General features: G+C 37.1%; 1 protein-coding gene across 1 annotated transcript in view; it reads right to left on the bottom strand.

Annotated features, from left to right (window-relative positions):
* MAN1A1 (mannosidase alpha class 1A member 1) overlaps positions 1-19696 on the bottom strand; it is a 153435-nt gene that overhangs the window by 87798 nt on the left and 45941 nt on the right. Inside the window, exons 3-4 of the mRNA XM_050894658.1 lie at positions 13543-13658; positions 1057-1137 (exon numbers count right to left, since the gene is read on the bottom strand). Coding sequence (XP_050750615.1) covers positions 1057-1137; positions 13543-13658 — 197 coding nt within the window. The remainder of the gene's footprint in view (positions 1-1056; positions 1138-13542; positions 13659-19696) is intronic.

The following is a 19696-nucleotide window of genomic DNA, read 5'->3' as shown; positions in this document are numbered from 1 at the left end:
GAAAGAAACAGGTAAGTCTACTTAAGACGTAAAAATGCCAGAGGAACATTGTCTCCTTATAACTGCTTTGTCAGGTACATGACCCAATAGTACCTGCTAAGACAGCTTTAACATAATGATAAATTCTAACCAAAGCCAACACGCACACCATAGAATTTAAGTTCATTTAAAGTGACAGGTTCAAAACAGAGCTTTACCCAGTATTTGGGAAATTTACATACGAAAGGAAGTTATACATCTTGAGGGTTTTGTGGAGTTTTGACCAGTAATTGTTTTGGATTTAAAGAAATCCAATGAAAAATTCAACTTCCGGTTAAAGAGTATTAACTTGTATTAATCCTACAATAAAATACTACTCTAATCCAGAGACAGGAACAAGAATTTAAACTAGTAAGATTAAGGACTTCTCAACTGCCAAGCTAAAAATTTAAAATATCACAGTACCTGTGACTTAGTATAGCCTTCTCCAAATATATTACAGAAATAATTGCATTATAGTCAAAGCTCTTAGATGAAATTGCTTCTTCATCCTCTCCAGAAACCATGACAGGCAACAGAGATTAATGGGATATTAATGCTTTAAAGACATTCACATGTATAGGTTTACCAGTTATCTTTTCATTCTTAACATGTCTTTTCCATGTGAGTTGAAGCTTCAGCTTCAGGAAGGCCAACAGAAGTATAGTTTATAGGAGTTAAAGGATATGCTCGAAACCAATTTGTGAAGCAGGAACATGATGCCCCAAATCTACCACTACCATGGCATAGGAACTCCATAATTACACACTCCAGCACGAAGCCCAGTAAGAATGTACTGGGTATGGTTTCAACTCAGGAAAAAAAAAACCATTTAACATTTACATGAAGTAATAGCTTTAAGACTTATACAAAGCAACAGTAATAGAAGCAAGAAAACTCATTGGACAGGTATCTGCTGTAAAAGCCATTTTCAAAGTTCTAAACAAGTTTAATTCAGATAAATAAAATTATTAAACTAAAAGTTAACTACTTATCTAGATGATGATATTTCAGATAAACCATGTGGAAATATCTTACCTCTTCTCCTGAAAGATAGTAAGCTGAAAGTAGTCCACCAACAAAACGAATGTTCACTTCAAATACTGAAATTTCAGCGTTCTGTTGAAATAAACAAACATAGTTTTATTCCCTGATACTTTTCTGTATGGTTTTGTTTGTTTTTGTCTTTTTTTTATATACATGCAGATATTAAGCTACAACAGCTGTAAATAGCAAAACATAGAAGATGTAGGGAAAACCAACATAAGTGAACTTAAGAGCATTTTAAAGTATTTCTTTCTCTTCCTCACATTAACAAAATATCTTCTCCATTATCCTCATCCTGTTTAACTGTTCATCTCTTCCACTTGGACATAAGGGATTCTCTAAATCAACATATCTAAGTACTTCCTTGCAGATGATTCAGCGCTCACACACAAAAAGTGCTCTCAGGTCATATGTTCCACACTACCTCATCTCACACTATCTCTTCTCAGACACCATATGAGAAGTTCTTGATCAGAATGTCATATCAAGAGTTTTTGTACTTCAGTCTAAATGCAGGTTATTATAAAATGGGAGGTAACATTAGAATGAGTCAATTACATGTTCATGATAAAAATGTAATCATGACCTGTATTCACTATGGAGCAGACGATCTTTCACCATTACAGTGACAGCTCCTCCCAAGCTGGCCTGGTCTTTACCAATGATAGAGACTAGGTTTGTTGTACTAAGCAGTATAGATCCAGCCATTAGCCATCTCAAAACTCAAAGCACATTCTTCTCTGCCTTTTTAAATTCAAATCTAAATGAAGAATCTGAGTCTCATGATCACTACATTCTCTTGTTCTTTACCAAGTCAATTCCAATTTTACCCCAACACACAACATTCAATCCACTCAAGAAGCATTCAGTTGAAAAGCTGATCTACTGAAGCTTCTTAATTTTCGCTTTTTAATGTAATACTACTTTTTATAGTTCTGTATTTCTGTAGAAAAATGGTACCCAGCAGTCAATCTTCTAAACTTTTGGGCACATAAACAAGGTGTTTGACTTTCATGTGTTCTGGGTTGCTCTTGCTTCTATTGAGTTGTTTTTCCACCTTCTATTTGCTGACATACACTATAGCTATATTTAATATAAAATCAATGCATGGTGGAGCTGCGGGATTTTCTTCCAAAGGGCTTGCAGGCTTTTCTCATTCAGTTAGTTTTTGTACTTTTCCAGTTTAAACATTCAGATGTCAATTTATGTAGGAGGGAAGAAACTGCTCCCTGTTTTCTATGGATTTTAAATTCTAGTAAACTGCCTTTGCAGACGAAAACAGCACTAGGTCACTTATTAGAAATATTACTTCATGCTTTTCAGTTTGCAAGGCACTCTGATTAAGGAAAGGTATCTAGACACATTGCAGAGTTGTTCAGTGTTTCATCAGTTGTAAAGGTACAGACTTCCAAAAACACTCACAGACTTGCAACAATGCTTGTCTGCTTACCCTCAGGCATTTAACTTTTCTCCTCTAAAACCTCTTCTGCACCTCCTCCTCTAAAAATTGAGGACATAAATTTCATTCACAGAATTGCTCTGATTAATATATAATTCATATAGTATATACGTGTGTGCCTGTGTAGTTTTTTTATACACACAAGCACAGTTCGAAGGGGCAGACAAAGTAAAGCCATCACACACATCTGCCTATTGAAAACTCAGACCTGGCATCACGTGGTAAGACTGCAAACTGAAAAAGTTACCTTGCTGTCTTGCACTGTTCAGAACATAACATTTTTCCAAGTTTATTTTAAGTGTATTAAAACTCTGCAGTTTCTCCTCACTCACTGCTCTCCCAATACTGGTCTACTCTTATTCTTTCTGAAAGAACCTAGAGGGCGGTGGGGCCGGGGGGAAGGCTTAATTTCTGTTTCCAAAATTAATCTGATATTTCTGCTTCCAAGTGTTCGGTCATTGTCTCACTGAATCCAGCAAGAAGGACAATGAAGTAACTGGAAACAGGTATTCACTTCAACTTTAACTAGTGCCATTTCTGTGCATTTCTTTTTATTATACCATGATATATGGTAAACCTGGGGAGATGGATATAAAAACATTTAAATCCTCTAGAAATCTGAACTAACTAGGCAATACAGCTGTTCACCCATTAAGCAGGCTACCTATGTAAGAACTCTACATTAAATAAAGAAGTCTACTTTAACTAAATCCAATGCATAAAACAGCTTGTACAGAACTGATCTGACTTAAAGGCTGATCTGACTGAAGAAAGGATGATTAAAGGAGCGATAGGGGCAGCTTCTCTTTCCTGGAGCTTGAGCTAGCTGAAACTCCTACAAATAGTATTTTACTTGAGAACCTTCTTCAGAAAGTCAGGTTCTTTCCATTTCAATCCTGAGCCTCAGCACATGCCAGGAACTTTTCTTTGATGTGGGAAAGTTGAAGCTGTAAAGAGGTAGGTATTAGACAAGGAAATGAGTTAATCAGATGTCCCAGACACTTGTGTTTCCTGTAAGGATTGAATTAAATTACTTTTTGATTTTGAATTGCTCGAAGTAAATTGAGTGATATACGAGTTGAATATTCTGTCTCCAGAACCTTACATTTTGCCTTTCTGGATTTAATGTGGCCACTTAACTCACAAACCATTGCGATCTTTCAAGGAATGCAAAGGCCCTTTAAGAAAAGCTCAGTATGTATGCATTGACATCTGCTTCTGGAAATCAGTTATAGACAAAAAGACGACTTTGAAGTAATGTGAATAAAGATTTTACTGTCAAACCACAAAGATTAATTGCACTGTAATCCTGAATGTCTGCTGAAGTGGTGATCTTTCAGGACATTTCTTGAAGCTAACCATTTTTTTAATGTTATCTGATTTCCAATACTTCACTTGCACACATCTCTGAACCTTTGTTCGAAATTCTCCCTTGTCTCTTACTGTCGTGGTTTAACCCCAGCCAGCAGCCAAGCACCACGCAGCTGCTCCCTCACTCCCCCCTGGCTCCCAGTGGGATGGGGAGGAGAATCAGGAAACAAGGCAGAACTCGTGGGTTGAGATAAGAACAGTTTAATAACTAAAGTAAAATATAATACTAACAATAATCATAACAAAATATAATAATAGTAATAGTCATGAAAAGGAATATAACAAAAAAAGAAGATGGGGAAAAAAAGAAAAAAAAAACAGTGATGCACAATGCAATTGCTCACCACCCGCTGACTGATGCCCCAGCAGCTATCCACCCCTCCCAGCCAACTCCCCCCTGTTTATATACTGGGCATGATGTTCTATGGTATGGAATATCACTTTGGCTAGTTCAGGTCAGCTGCCCCGGCTATGCTCCCTCCCAGCTTCTTGTACACTTGCTTGCTGGCACAGCATGGGAAACTGAAAAATCCTTAACTTGGGATAAGCGCTACTTAGCAACTACTAAAACATCAGCATGTTATCAACATCATTCTCACACTAAATCCAAAACACAGCGCTGTACTAGCTACCAAGAAGAAAATTAACTCTATCCCAGCTGAAACCAGGACCCTTGCTAAAATCTTTATACAAGCCACTGAAGCAGACGCAATTAATGAAATGGACAGACATTTCATTAATAGTAGATTTGAAAGCCGTATGCTTAATACATAGTTATTCTTAAACTCATTATACCAGGCTAGTAGTATTCTCAGAAAGCACTGGAATTATAGCAATTTGCAAAACACTTAGAGAAGTTTTATAATTTCATGTCAAAGAAACATTAATCTTTACATGGAAAGTTTGTGTAAAGAAGTAGTCTGTTAAGAAAACTGAACTTGTTCTAAAAGTAGCAGATTTCTGCCACACCAACTTTATCCTTCTTTCTGGTTTGATTTTTAAAATTTTTTGTATTACACATTTAAGATGCCACACCCTGATCATTACCCTCTTTTCATATTTTTAATCATCATCCACATACAGTTTGCACAAATAAGTCTGTATATTTCTACTCAGCAGTCAAATCCTAAGTAAGCAATGTTAATTTTCATTTTGCTCTCAGATCCAGCTGTACACAAATACCTTATGATCCATTTAACAGTGCCAAAATATATGGGAAAAACCTTCATCTGCACTTCCCAAAGTTTCTACTTCACCAGCTGAAGAGCCCAGAATTATTTTATTTTATTTTTTATTTCAAATTTAGCCTTCTCTTTCAAACCATCATTGTATCATTACATAGCATGTCTGAGAAGTGGTTGAATTAATTCCCTTATATCTAATGGAACTTCTGTAAGGAGAAGTGACTGGACATGCTTACTTTAAAATGACTACGATGTTCCTTTTTTAAGATCCCACGTATGTAAGATGGCTCTGACCAACTGGATAGACATAATTTCTAATTTTACAGTCTTTTCATTAGTACCCCAATTAGACTGCATGGCCATGTGCTGTGTACAATGGTATCTGAAACACCTTTGTTAGTACACATCTGTGCTAAGCTCTTATTGTTCCTGTGCAATATCATCTTGCTCTGGCTGCTAATTTTGGAGGCCTCCCTTTTATAAAGGATGCTGAGAGTATGTAGATGCTTGGGAAAGTGATACATATATTGGGAACAACATATTTTTGTTTTACTTCCAGGGCTTTTATGTTAATTGATATATGTGAGTAATTTGGTCTTTCATCTTAACATTTGATCAATAATTTATCATTCACTGTTTGATCTTCTGGTAAGTGAATCATAAATGGGATAGTCCAAGTACTATACGAAATCCAGAGAAATTGTGACTGCTGCTCACTGTACTTAAGAGAAATAGAAAATCAAAAGCAATATATGTATCCATTACGTGGTGCAAGAGTAAAACCGTGACAACTTTATGGAATTTTGTCTGGTTTCCTTGATTAGCTTCTAGAGACAAAATTATTTTGACAAAGAGATGTAACATGCTTTATATTGCTGGCTAGACACATAACACCAAAGTGAACCTATTTACATATGGTGGAGACTGCGCTTTCTCAAACTCAGGCTATGCAAATAAGCAAGTCTCTACAATCAAAGGATGAAACAGCTGAGTGTTACCACATTTTGTCTTGACAAGGAGAAATGCTAAAATAAGTTTTAAGCAAGAGAAGAAACCATAGCTCAGAAACACTCAAGAAGCTGCAGAACGTGACAGGTTTAACTCGTAAACCTATTAAACTAACTACTTTTAAAAGAAAGGCAGATTGACTATACCTTAGGAAGCCCCATCTTCAAAAAGCAACAAATATTACCAAACAGTGGAAAAAAAATAAAGTGCCAAGAGTTACATTAGCTAGTTTGTGTTACTCTGCATTTGTATTTTATTTGCAAATCTATGACAGGGCCAATCCGATCTCAGCTGCACCTCACCACTTCACTTCCCTCACCCTTCTGTAAACTGGAGGATTAAGTCTACAACTGGTAAACTACTGAAGCTTCAACCAGCTGTGGTTGAATTTAATGTTGAAAGCACTGTTTACACAACAAAACTACTGTCAGCTGGGCTCTCCTGTAGCCCTTCTCCTATTGGACTCCTCCAGCTTCCCCAAAATCAGTATTCACATCCTTCTGGATCATTTCCTTAATGCATCTCTTTCCTGAAAGTCTTCCCCTCCACAAATTCATAGACCAAGGCCAAAACAATTTCCATCTATGGTTTCTCATGGGAAGTCACCCTCACTTATAAAAACAACATTTAAAATACAACCCCATTTTATTTATCTAGTATCAGCTTCCACCTGGCACTCATCAGCACTGGTACTTGCTCTGCCATTCATAATTCAATTGGAGAAAATACTGTGTGCTCTTTATGTGGATGAATGTATTCACAATAATCAAGTCACCTTAATTTGTATTTGATAAAGAGCTTACTCTCTTAGTTTTTATAAAGATCCAAATAAGGCCACGAACCCTACCAAATAATTTGCTTCAGTCTATTGCACAGATTCTTTCCAAAACTTTCTTTCCTTCAGTTCTGTTTTTGTCTCATCAAGAGTGTAATAAAACTTCAGTCACCTCATCTGCATTTCCATCTATTGGTCCTATGCACAAGGAATATAGTGACCCCCCACCCACCCACATACCATACCCATACCATACCCATATTATCACAAACAGCCTGTATCCTGCAGGTTAACAAGCTGTGCAAGAGAACACCAGTGACCCTACACTGAACAATGCTGAATAAGGTATATAATTCTAGACTGAAAAATGGACACAAAGGGCCTACATTTCAAGTGAAAGGAGAGGGACTTGTAATTATTATTACTATTAAATAATAATATCCCCCTGTTGAAGCACAAGGGTTGGGAACAACAACAAATCTTAGCGTTTTCAAGCAGTCCAGGAAGTATGATAGAGACACAAAAAGTACTACAATAGCTCACTTTAAGCTACTGTAATTAAACAACATTTTAATTACTTGCAATTGTGGGGGAAGAAAAGTTTCATTCATATTCCACACATGAAATTTAGTGTCAGCTTGCTAAAATACTCAGTTCCCATAGACAAGGGAAACAATTTTAGCAACATTTTTATTGCAAGTGTCAAAGCCTAGTTATTGCATAACATGCTACTTAACCTTGCTCAAGTCCCCACATGGCAAACTGTAAGATCTTAAATAGGCACAAAAATAAAGTGAAGGCATTAACGAACTCCAGCAGCAAAAGAACTGCATTTAATAATAAATTTGCAGGATCTCCTTTTAGCCCATCAAAATGATTTCTTATTCATAACCAAAACAAAATCAAGTCACTTTGAAGTCTGGCATTTAGAGTGTACTAACAAGTTATGTGACAAACTAGTAAACAAATAGTCCCACAAACTAAAGAACTATTTTCAACTGCTGGCTTTCTTAAGCTTCCTCACAGACCCGTTATACATTTACTTGAAGTCCATTTACTCACACCTCCTACATGCCTTTTTTTTTTTTTTTTTTAAATAGGAAAGCTATTGTGTTTCAAATTGTTATATTAGGGAACTTTCTGATTTTCTCACTTAAAGAGAAAAAAACACCAAGAATAAAGCGGCAAAAAAACATCTGCCTCCAAGCCAGAACATTAGGTTATGGCTATAGGTTAATACAATTAGAAGTCAATCATAATACCTACAGTTCGAGTGTAGCAGGACTTAAATTTGTAAATACTGAGGTTTGAAATAAACAATCTGGATTCTAAAAGTCTGTCCTGTTACCGACTGCCACACCACAGATAGATTAGAGCTAGAGATAAATGCCGGAAGCATTAATAATTAGATCCAAATAATATTTGCTATTCTGGAAAAAGGATATTTGCTATTTGGAAAAGGGGTATGTTAATCTATACATGTGTCCTGGTTTTGGCTGGGACAGAGTTAACTTTCTTTTTAGTAGCTGGTACAGTGCTGTGTTTTGGATTTAGTGTGAGAATGATGTTGATAACACTCTGATGTTTTAGCTGTTGCTAAGTAGCACTTATCTTAAGCCAAGGACTTTTCAGTTTCCCATGCTGTGCCAGCAAGCAGGTGTGCAAGAAGCTGGGAGGGAGCACAGCCGGGGCAGCTGACCTGAACTAGCCAAAGGGGTATTCCATACCATGGAACGTCATGCCCAGTATATAAACAGGGGGGAGCTGGCTGGGAGGCGCGGATCGCGGTTCGGGAACTAACTGGGCATTGGTCAGCGGGTGGTGAGCAATTGCATTGTGCATCACTGGTTCCCCCCCCCCCCCCCCCCCCCCTTCTTTTTGTTGCATTCCTTTTCATTACTATTATTATTATATTTCATTATTACTATTGTTAGTATTATATTTTACTTTAGTTATTAAACTGTTCTTATCTCAACCCACGAGTTTTACTTTTTTTTCCTTTGCTTTCCTCCTCCTCACCCCACTGGGAGGGGGAGGGGGAAACGGCTGCATGGTGCTGAGTTGCTGACTGGGGTTAAACCACAACAACATGGCAGTAGAGATAAACGTAATTTCAAGTTTCTCTAGTTCCTAAAATACTAGACATGTTACACACAAAAATTCTACGTTGTATGAAGCTGCACACAAAGCTTCTTTGAAAGATACCCACATTTGCAAAGCTAAGTACAAAGACGAAAATCAGAACTGGTAAGTAAGCCTTCAAGCTTCAGGGTGGCTTATAAAATCAGATACAGTGACTGACTGACCTCTGTAAACAGCTTTGCTTAAGAGTGCTACCAGGACACAAGACTGAACATATCCTTGCCATCTTACTCGTTCCCTTCTCTTTATGCAGTTCCTCAACTCATTTAGTACCTATCTTCGAGAGCAAATAATGAAATGCTCTTCAAACTTTCCCCACAGCACAACAGCAACTCTTTCCTAGGTTGATCCATCTTGTGCAGTTAACAAGGGAAGGTATCTGTGATGAGACAGATAATGCACGATGAGTCAGTGCTCGCACAAAATGTCAACTAAAGTCAACTAAATTATATCCACATAGATAGAGCTATTGCACAGACTGCTGCCACTTTCATCTGACCGAGCAATCATAACTTCCTGCCATACTTCATTTTGACCAAAATTAAAGAGGGATGAGGCAAACAAAGCAAAATCCACTAATAACCAACAGGCAGGTTATTTTATTTTGAATCCAAATTCACCTTTGAGATATCTTCTGGTAGAAGAAACCATTTTCCTCTTCTCCCAACAAGCGCATGGCTTCCTGCTCCATACCTTGTTCCCATTCTGGTCCTGCCTGAGTACACCCACATCAGACGGCTGATCAGTGTGTCAGGACGTGAATTCAAGCACTGTCCCACATACCATTTAATTGTTAGCACCTTCTGGTCTGGTTTGGGCCCCTGTTGTTCCAGCCAATGTCCAGGCATGCTTTAGGACACCATGTAGGCCAAGGGCTGTAGCCAGTATGCAGTATGGGCAAGACTGTCCTTTTCAGGGAAGTTTAGCGGGGCTGAAGAAGACCAGGACGGATCAGTTAGTCTCTCATCCTAAGGAAGCTGGGCTGTGTCTGGGCGTAGAAGCGAAGCACCATCAATTCCAATACTTAACAACTTTCAACCCTGCACTGCTGTGCCACGTGGCCCAGCTCCTGCACCACTACTCCCTGACTCCTGACCCCTTCATCCAGCTCATTAAGATCCAATCTCTCTTCCCAAGTATGGATTCATTGTGGTTCACCCCTTGTGCTGCAGAGACCGATAGCTTTTTCCTCCCCAGTGTGAAGCAGAAGTTGGGTGGTGGTACAGAAACTTTTTCAGAAATCTATCAATGCTCTGTGTGTGTGCGGGTTCTAAAGCCAATAATGAAAAAAAACAAAAACAGAGAAGCACGCAGCAGTGCGTAGTTGTAGCTGGGAAACAGCCAAGCTGCCTAGTGATCCCGTGAAAGACTGGCTCCTTTTTCCTCTGTTGCAATGTGTTGATATACAACCTGTCCCAGTGCAGCCTTGGGCAGGGCCATGCATGAGCTGTGAAAAGGGTGTGCGGGCAGCAGCATGCATGGGGAGGTCAGACCAAATCCTCAGCTATATTAACTGAAGAGCAAAGATACACCCCCACGGAGATGAAGTGATTTAATGGAAAACAGAGCACACATCCATGATGCAAAGACCATGGATTTAGCGACTGCAAATGTCAACTCTTTCCAAAGGTACAAGTATGTCTAAATCTCTTAAAATATTGACAGAACCAGAAAGTGCAACTTAATTCCTGAAGGACTACTCAGCTTGGCTGAAACTTCAGCAAGGTATCAAATACGAGGAATTTCAGCAGTTATGACAGAAAAAAACTCTAAGCATTGCAATGTGGATATCTCAGTTATAAAATCACATGGCTACGAGCTCCAGCTGTAATAAAAATAGCCTAAGCGTGTTATATTCCAAAAGGGGAAGCTTCTAAACACGCCCACTCACAAGCTTACCAAAATTCACAAGTTTGCCTAGAAAGGTGGTATTTACTTGTCTAGAATTTTCCTTCAAAATCAGAACAGTTTGCTTTCTTCAGAATGGTAAACAAGAGTAACCCTGACAACTAATTCATTGAATTGAGGGACTGAAATCTAACATGGGAAGAGATGATGCCATTTCCCATAAAGTCATCTTTATTCCATAAATCCTTTTATGTGGATAAACTAGTGCCTACTTTACAAAGTGACATTTGGAAACTTTTATGATCAGGTGATGAGAACAATCAAGTGGTGGCCAAATAGTTCAACACGTACAACGAGTATCTCACATATTAGAAAATTCTAGAGAGGAAAACTTGCTTTATCCAGCTGCACTGATGTAGAATATAAAGAGAAAATATTCTGCTACAGAAAACAGACATAGCTATTTTTGTAAAGAACATCTTAAAGAAAATTTAAGATTTAAAAAGCATAGTTCTAAGATTAAATGGAGAGAAAAACTAATCCTATTTATACAAATAAAGGCCAAACATGCTTCCCCAAAAGCTGATTAAGCAGTCACTGCCCAGGAAATGACCAGAAACATCGAACAGAAACATGTTTTATACTACTCACAAGAAATAACACTTAAGGATATGTCAGTGTGTCAGTTATTAAAAACTAAATCACTTTCATGTGAGAAAGGTTTCTAAAACAGCAGCAAGTAAGACTGTACAAAACATTAATGCAGAAAATGTCAAGTAATGCCTGATACATGATAAATGCTTAAACACAAAAGAGAGGGCCCTGCTGTTCTTTGTGTTAAGTAATTTCCAACTTTAAACTACAAGATGCAAATACAAAGCAGCATTTGAAACTAGAACTTATATTTAAAGTGGAAAACTAAACAAGAGTACAATTTGAGTAGCTTCAAACAATTCAGCCATTAAACAAACTGACATCAATTATTAAAGTTGGTGTTGCGGTTATTTATTTTCATTTCCTCGTTCCACTTTGCGAAAATTCAGCTACTCATTACTGATGCCAACGTAAAATTCAATTCTATATGATTATGAAGTATTATGAAAATAATTTTGTGAGGTGTCGAACTCAAGGCAGCTATTTACAGGAATATCAGGAACAAGATATTGTTCCTGATGCATATCAGTATTATCTGAAGTAGTTTTGGTAAATCTGCTGGATTGCTACATTGACCAATTAATGCAATACAAAATTTCAGACATTTTGAAAGACTTCATAGATTTTAAGCATTACTGAGAAAAAATAAGTGCTACACAATTTTAAAAAGTACATAAATTAACAAGAGGAGCTGAAATTGTAGGCAATACCATCTAGAAGTTTCCGGTACAAAGTATAGCAAGATTTATGTAAACCCAGAGATTTTAGTGTTATTAATGTAAATCACTTTACAGCACTTTATGACATTCCTCCAAGTGGAGCTCAGCTGTTCCTTTAAAGTGGAGTTTGCTATCTTCTATGATGTTTTGTTCTTACATTTTTAAACATCTTAATAATGCTAAACTAATAAGACATGAATTTAATATTACAAAAATTCATTTAGAAAAAAATATCTTATGCACAAGATAGCATGTCATTCAGACATCTGACACTACTTGGAAGCACAGTTTAATATCCTGTATTTACATTATTAATGTAAACATAAATGCACACTAAATTGCTGCTTATATAAACTATATAATATCCACTCTTATTAACTCCTCCTTCTTAAAATGGTAATTAATTCTCAAGCATGTAAGAGAAGCTAATTAATCCTGACTTTCGCATAACATATTAGAAAGAGTACTTTGTTTTCAGAAAGTGTTTCTACCATTACACACATCAACTACAAGAGCTTTTAAGTGCTCAGTGTACCATGCCTACAATGCTTTCCTACTTTACTACACCAATCACCATAGGTACTCCATTAGCTCTCTGTACCCAGCAATTACAATGAATACTCTGGCCCACAAAAGGAAAAGAAAACAAACAAACAAAAAGACCAAAACCAGAACTCCTCAATTTAATTGAAGTTTTACAGAGGTTCTTGCCTCTTCAGGGCCTTTCTAGAATAAAAACTTTAATAATGAACTTTGCTCTCAGCTGCATATTTAACAGTTAATAGGATGATTTGTACATGTAGTTGTGATGACCTGGTGCCTCATAAGACTAAAGCAGCTCAGTTTGTGCCAACAGTTCAGCCTCACTCATGGGATTCAACTTTACTAGAATACACAAGGGAACTTAAATGGTATGTATGGCATGTAGCTTTCTCTAAATGCAAGTCTAATTTGCGGAAGATTTCACAAAGCGAAAATGTAAAGTGTTTACATAACCAAAAAACTAATGCTTAAAGTGTCCCAATTCTTCTGTCCAAAAGAGCTGAAAAGTTTGTTGTTCACAATGGTAAATACTCTATTCCTTTTTCCTTCCTTCAGTCCAGCTCGTTGACTCCTATCTACCTAAATCTCTTAGACTGAAAAACTGTGTATAAGCACAGCAGTAAGTTTACTATGTTTCTGCTTCCTGCCTTGTTTTATCTATCAATGATCTAAATTCTGTAGCCTTGTATCATGCTTGCAATATTAGAACCCAGTCCTCAATTGGCCCCTGGAGACTAAACAGAGCATTAAATGTCAATCAGCAACACTACTTACCACATTGAAATCTAAGTTTTTTTCAACCCACTCCTTGGCTTCCTTGAATTCCTCTTTCATTTCCATGATGTATAGTGTATCAAGGGCATCCACTATTGTTGCTCCTTGAATGTTACCTGAAATACATAAAGAGTCAGTGATTTACTTTCCAACAGAAGGCTTTTCAGTTAGATCTAATTAATTCAATTCTAATTTAAAAATTCAATTTCAATTAATCCAATTAAAAATTGGGCGTATAAGCCCAACTTCAAGTGGACAACTAGTAATTCACAGCCTTAACTTTGATTCCCATGCCACAACACAACATTTAATATTGTAATATTTAAGTATTTCTTCCACTACTGAAGTTTTGAAGAGCAGTTCTGATGCACTGCATTTTCAGCCATGATTTTGCATTTTTAAACACTGATGGAACAGTTCACTGTAAAATGTAATTCATAAAAGACAGTAAATCTCAATAAATTGAGAAAGGACTGTTTCTTCCAGTTTGGAGTGAAAAAAAAAAATCAGTTGTTTTTCTGGTTTTATACTCAGTAATATACATAAAGCTTTAAGAAGCTGATAAGTACTGATCACATTTCAGTTAGGAAAGCCTTTTAAGAAGTACTCTCTCTGAAAAACAATTTTTCTGATACTGTGCATCACCATGTAACCTGCACAAGATAGCACTGGGGGAGCAAAGGCAAACTTGCACGCGTGAATTTCTCAGCTCAGGAGAGACTGCCAGATACCGGTTTTCAGAGCAAGTTCTGGTTGTTTGCAAAAGTGGCATCCTTCTACCTCTGTTATGGAGATGGATAAGAGGTAGCCTTCACCTAATGTTGCAAGATGAAATATCATCAGTATGTTCACTTTGGCATGAATTAAATGTTCGTGATCCTGTACTGAAAGGTTAATGTGGAGGGTGGGGTAGAAAATAAAGCCACTCAAATGATTTTCCCATGCTTCCTTCAAATTTACAATGACCTTTTCAAAACACTTTTTTCGTCTAGGAAGAGTTTCAATTCCTATTTACTGAATAGTGTCAAAAATTCAATCTTGGCCACTTTATTTTATATTTATGAACTTGGTGCCAGCAATCTTAATTATGAATGGAAACTATTGTTAAGATATACTTTAGAAAACACCCTAGATATAGAAGTAAACATTAAGAATTGCAAAATAATTCAGGTTGCAAGGAACAGAGGAAGTCATTAAGTCCAATCCCTCTCTCCCCCAGCAGGGCTAATGACTCAGGTGGATAGGTGACTGCTTACTCAGGAACTGACTGCACTGGGCGAATAACAAGACAGTAGCTACAACTAACTTTTACAGAACTTGATTATCATCTTGCCTCTCAAATACCTGACGAAAAAGTAAACTTAGTTTTGTAGACTTATCAAGTATCAGAATTGAATTATTCGTATTTAAGTAGGAAATCCACTATTTCAGTCAACTCTTGTGTTTGCTACCATCAAGGTTTTCTGCTTCCTCATGAAATGGAGAAGTGATTGGAGACCTTCATACAGCAGGATTGACGTCACTTAACTTAAGCTTCCAGGTAGAAAATAATTTTTCATTTGTATCATCTTAAAACAAAATAATACTTCCAATTATTATAACAGTTACTTGCTACCTTTAACAGAACCAGATGGGCTGTTTTAGCAGCTGCTAATTGCTTATACCATCCTTTTTAGAATGTCCCTTTCCTACGCTGAAGGAAGTAATCTATATGTTTTCCCCCAGATATTCCACTAATAAAACTGCAGCATACTTTGGTAAGAAGGACATCATATCTTCCCAGAACTTATTTGGAGCTTGGCTGCCCTTCTCTCATATTAAAGGAAAAGCATTCCTTTAAACATGGCCAAGTAACTCATATTTTTCCTGAGCTCATGAGAAAGTGAGAGTGATTGTGGAAAACTGCTGGAGGACATGTGCTCAAGAACACTACTGCAAAGGCTCTGGGGATGTTTAGTAACTCCGTATAACAAAAGCAGCTCCTGGTGAACTTTTACAACTGAGCTCTGCTTACGGAAGAATCATCTATAACCTGATTTGCTTGAGTGGATTGTGATAGGCTCACCGTGCAATGACATTCTTTGTGATAATCCTCTTGTAATACAGCTAACACCACCTCTAAACAGTTGAGCTTTCAATTTTAAGGATTAGTACTTGAGCTGCAACTCACTACTGAGTCAGAAGAAAAAGAGGAGAATTCAACCTTATTGAGAAATCGCCCTTGGAGTCACCCACTTCCTGTGATTTCTTCCCCCCACCCCCGAATCTGGCTTATATGGCCTGCTTAGAGCATAGACCTCTCCCTGCAGGCAGACAGAAGAAAATGGAAGAATCTCAAGTAGATCTTACTTTATTTGAAACAACTTTTGCTATTATTCTGAAGGCTCCACAAAACAGAATAAAGAAATTAATGTGACAATTAAATAGTCACGTTTGTCTCGAACAGTTATACTTCAATATTCTTGATAAAAGAACACAGAATGCATTTTTAAAGTGTCAGTTTAGAGGCCAGAATTATGACTTGTGAACAATTGCAGTTTATGCTAAGTTAGCCAACAGGATAATCCAAACTTAAGAGTGTTAAGGAAATTGTGTATCTCATTTATAACCAGTCAGACAAACAAAGCGGGGGGGGGCAAGGGGGGGTAGGTGGAAGAAAAAGGAATGCAAAGAAGTTAAACGAACATTTCTTATTAAGGAATAAGTCATGGTCTACAAGAGGCAAAGATTATTGCTAGGTAATTACAATACACACTCATATGACACAGAATACTTGGACAGGAAGACTGTTTTGTTATACACCTAAGGTACTGCTATAAATTTGATTAACAGTGAGCACTGGGTTACAAAAAGTGCCAGCAAATTTGCAGTCACCATGGTAGAGGTTCATAGTTGCCCTAGGCAGAAGGAAGATATCACAAGCAATACTCAGAGCAAATTCATACACCTCAGGTAATTAGATATATTTTGCAGATAATACAAAAAATAGTATACTCAAGGTAGAGAAAATGGACTTGAAATTCATAAAACATAAGCTTGAAGTAATTTTTATGATAAAAGAGATAACCAGATGTACAAGCCCGCCAAAGTGAAACGTTAGTCTCTACTAAAACCTCCAGATCAAGTATTCATATATGCTCCATTTTACTTCCTTTGTTAAACCTGCTTCTGTTTTTCTCTCTCTTCTTTACTAAAAGCATAATTTATTCCACATAAGTGATTAATAGAGAACACGTAAAACAGCCTACAAGCTAGTTAACTGAAGAGAAAGCAAAAGAAATCAGTCAACATGAAACTTCAAGTGGACTATCAAGCTGCACCTACAGAGCATCCTTTCAAGTTTAACACTTGACATCTTTAGCAATGATCGGGAAGAAAATAAAAAGAACCTTCTGCTATAAAGATTTGTGGAGGATTAACTAAGATGACTGATTACCCAGTATTTCAGAATAGTGTGATATAAAGCACAGAGCAGTCTAGATCACCTCTGGGTAATGCACAGTGGCTCCATTTAAACAGCATGCTTTTTAATATCTAACAATGCAAAGGTACGTGCACACAAATAAGAAAAGGAGATTACATTAGAGAGCTGAGTAGTGCCTCAGGGACGGGCAGGAAGAGCAGAATAAAAAAAGTGATCAGAGGATGAATAACTTTGTATGAGAACTGCTATGGATGACAAGCTTATCAGCACAGCTCTGTGACTGAGCTTATGTGGCCATATGGTTTAAGAACCACAATTGGCTCATGGCCAAACTGTTTGAAGGGTGGGCCAAAAGAAGCTTTTATTTATCTAGCCCAGGCTTTTAGACACGGCTTATATTTTGGCCAGAGGAGTCTGAAATAGAATACAGCCACATGCCAGGATGCCAGAATCAATGCATGTTGGTGCACTTAACAGTTTGTTTACAACTTTCCTCCCATCCCTTGTATACCAAGTTTGGGGTTTGGTTCTCCAGAACATCCACATTCCTCGCCATCGAATATATTTGGAGATAGATAGATAGACACACACACACACACATATATATATGCATACATATATGTGAAACAGATGAAGATTTATGATCTGCAAGCATAACATACAGAACATTACATGGAGGAAAGTTTCAGACATGTGTCCTAATGCACTATCTATAACAGGATGGAAGCCAGGCCCCTTACTCTTCTCGAATTCAACTGCTTTTCTTTTTCTGACTCTGTGTCATATTCTGAATGGAAGAAAACTGTGGCAAAGCATACGACAGAAATGGAAGATAAGGAAAGATGAACTATGAAGTAGCCTCAGGCCATGCTATACATCAGCTCCCTCACCTATAATAGTTCACCATCCAACAAGCATTATAAACTAGGATTTCTTGTTCTTGCATGACGGTAGAAGATGAGTAGAATGTTTTTTCTTCCAGAAAAAGTTACATTTTTGTGTTTCTGATATGAAGTATGAAAATTAATATAGGACATTTATATTTGTAATTTTTTTAATGTGATGGAAATTCAGCACATACAAATAATAATGGATATCCCTTCAAATAAAGTGAAAATGTTCAAAAAAGTTTCCTCTATTACTGTCAGAAGAACTGCTCTTTAGGGCTACTTTGTATTACTGTGGAAAAGAAAAAGAAAATTTTATACATAGCTGTATTTGAATTGCACTCAGCCCCACCCTGATATTCTTAGTCTCTTCATTGTTTTCAGCCAGTGAGGCAAACTTGTTTTGTCACCTTCCAGTTATTGTAAGCTGAAGAAGCTCAGTCAAAGCAGATGTATTCTATGAAATCTTCCTCCAGTTTGTCATTTCAGACTCCAAATTCCAGCCAAAAATACAGAAATATAAGATGTCACAATTTTTTCTTAATCTAGCCATTAAGAACAGTGCAGATTTTCTTAACATGGGGAGTAAGACCAAATACTTCGTAACATTAAATATGCAAATTAAAAAAGCAATCAAGCATCCAATTTTTTTCAGCTCTATATGCATATACATTGTACTTTAACAACTCAGAACTACGTTATTCTCAACATATTCAAGAACACATATAGGTTTGATAAAATTAATGTTTTGATTAGAGCTGTAGGTTTCTTAAAGCACTGTTTCAAAAGCTGACTCAGATTTTAAAACAGTGTTTTCCTTTATTTAAAGTTCACTGAAAAGGTTCCTATCCAATATCATTAGCAATTTAAAGTATCAAGAATGATTAATTATTAAAGTGTGCTATGCCAAAACATGAAACTCTTACTCAAGTACTGGCAAACCCCCAGCAACACTAACATTTTTAATTTCAGTCACTATTACCAGCTGGTAAGAGTGGGAAAAGAAACAATACTTTCAATTTTTTACAGATCTAGCTTTTCATATGTGTAACATGAAACAGTGCTGTGATATTTCTAGAATACCCTTCTAATCTCTAGTATTTTGTATGTCTGTGCATTTTAGAGCCAGCTCCGGTGCCTTTGTATTTAATAGAGCTCAATGAATTTTTCCTCCATTGCTCATCTCTCTGCTTTCCGTGGAAGCCTTTGGCATCCACCACGCTTCTGGCACTCATGCAGCTCAGCTACATGTTTCATTATGAACCACCTTCTTTTGTTTGTTTGAACATGCCGCCTACTTATTTGCTATTTCCACCCCTTACAAAGGGTATCGTTCCCCACAAGGAACAATAAATCCTTGTTCATTCCAAGTATGCCACTTTTTATGGGCCTCCATATACTGCATTGAAAAGTTTTCAACCTTTACTACTTATTTTGAGTTCAAGTCTGCCAGTTCTGCATATTAACTTAGAATTGTATCTCCCGTGCCACTATGTGCCAGTTTAAATTTAGGTATGTTAGACCTCATTTGTTATTTCAAAGTGCAATTATCATCTGTCAGGGAATCCTTCTGGGTTTGTGGAACTGCTTGCAGTTTGCCATTGCCGTAGCTACCTCAAGTAACCTGTTAGTGCTGCCAAACTGTCACTCTGGTCACTTGATTTTCCAGTGCTGTGATAAGTAATTTGAGAGCATGGCCTCAGCAGCAATGGATCCCTGTGAGAGGCCAGTAATAACCCTGAAAAATGCTTTTTGGAAATCTAAAAGAGACAATAAACTTGTCTTCATACCAACCAACTTCTTTGAAAAAACAGCAGTTGTGCAGCATGACCTCCTCTCACAA

This window comes from Gymnogyps californianus, chromosome 3 (assembly GCF_018139145.2).
Source record: "Gymnogyps californianus isolate 813 chromosome 3, ASM1813914v2, whole genome shotgun sequence".
NCBI lineage: Eukaryota > Metazoa > Chordata > Aves > Accipitriformes > Cathartidae > Gymnogyps > Gymnogyps californianus.
Note: the sequence above shows the minus strand (reverse complement) of the source record. Positions and strands in the feature narration are given on the sequence as shown.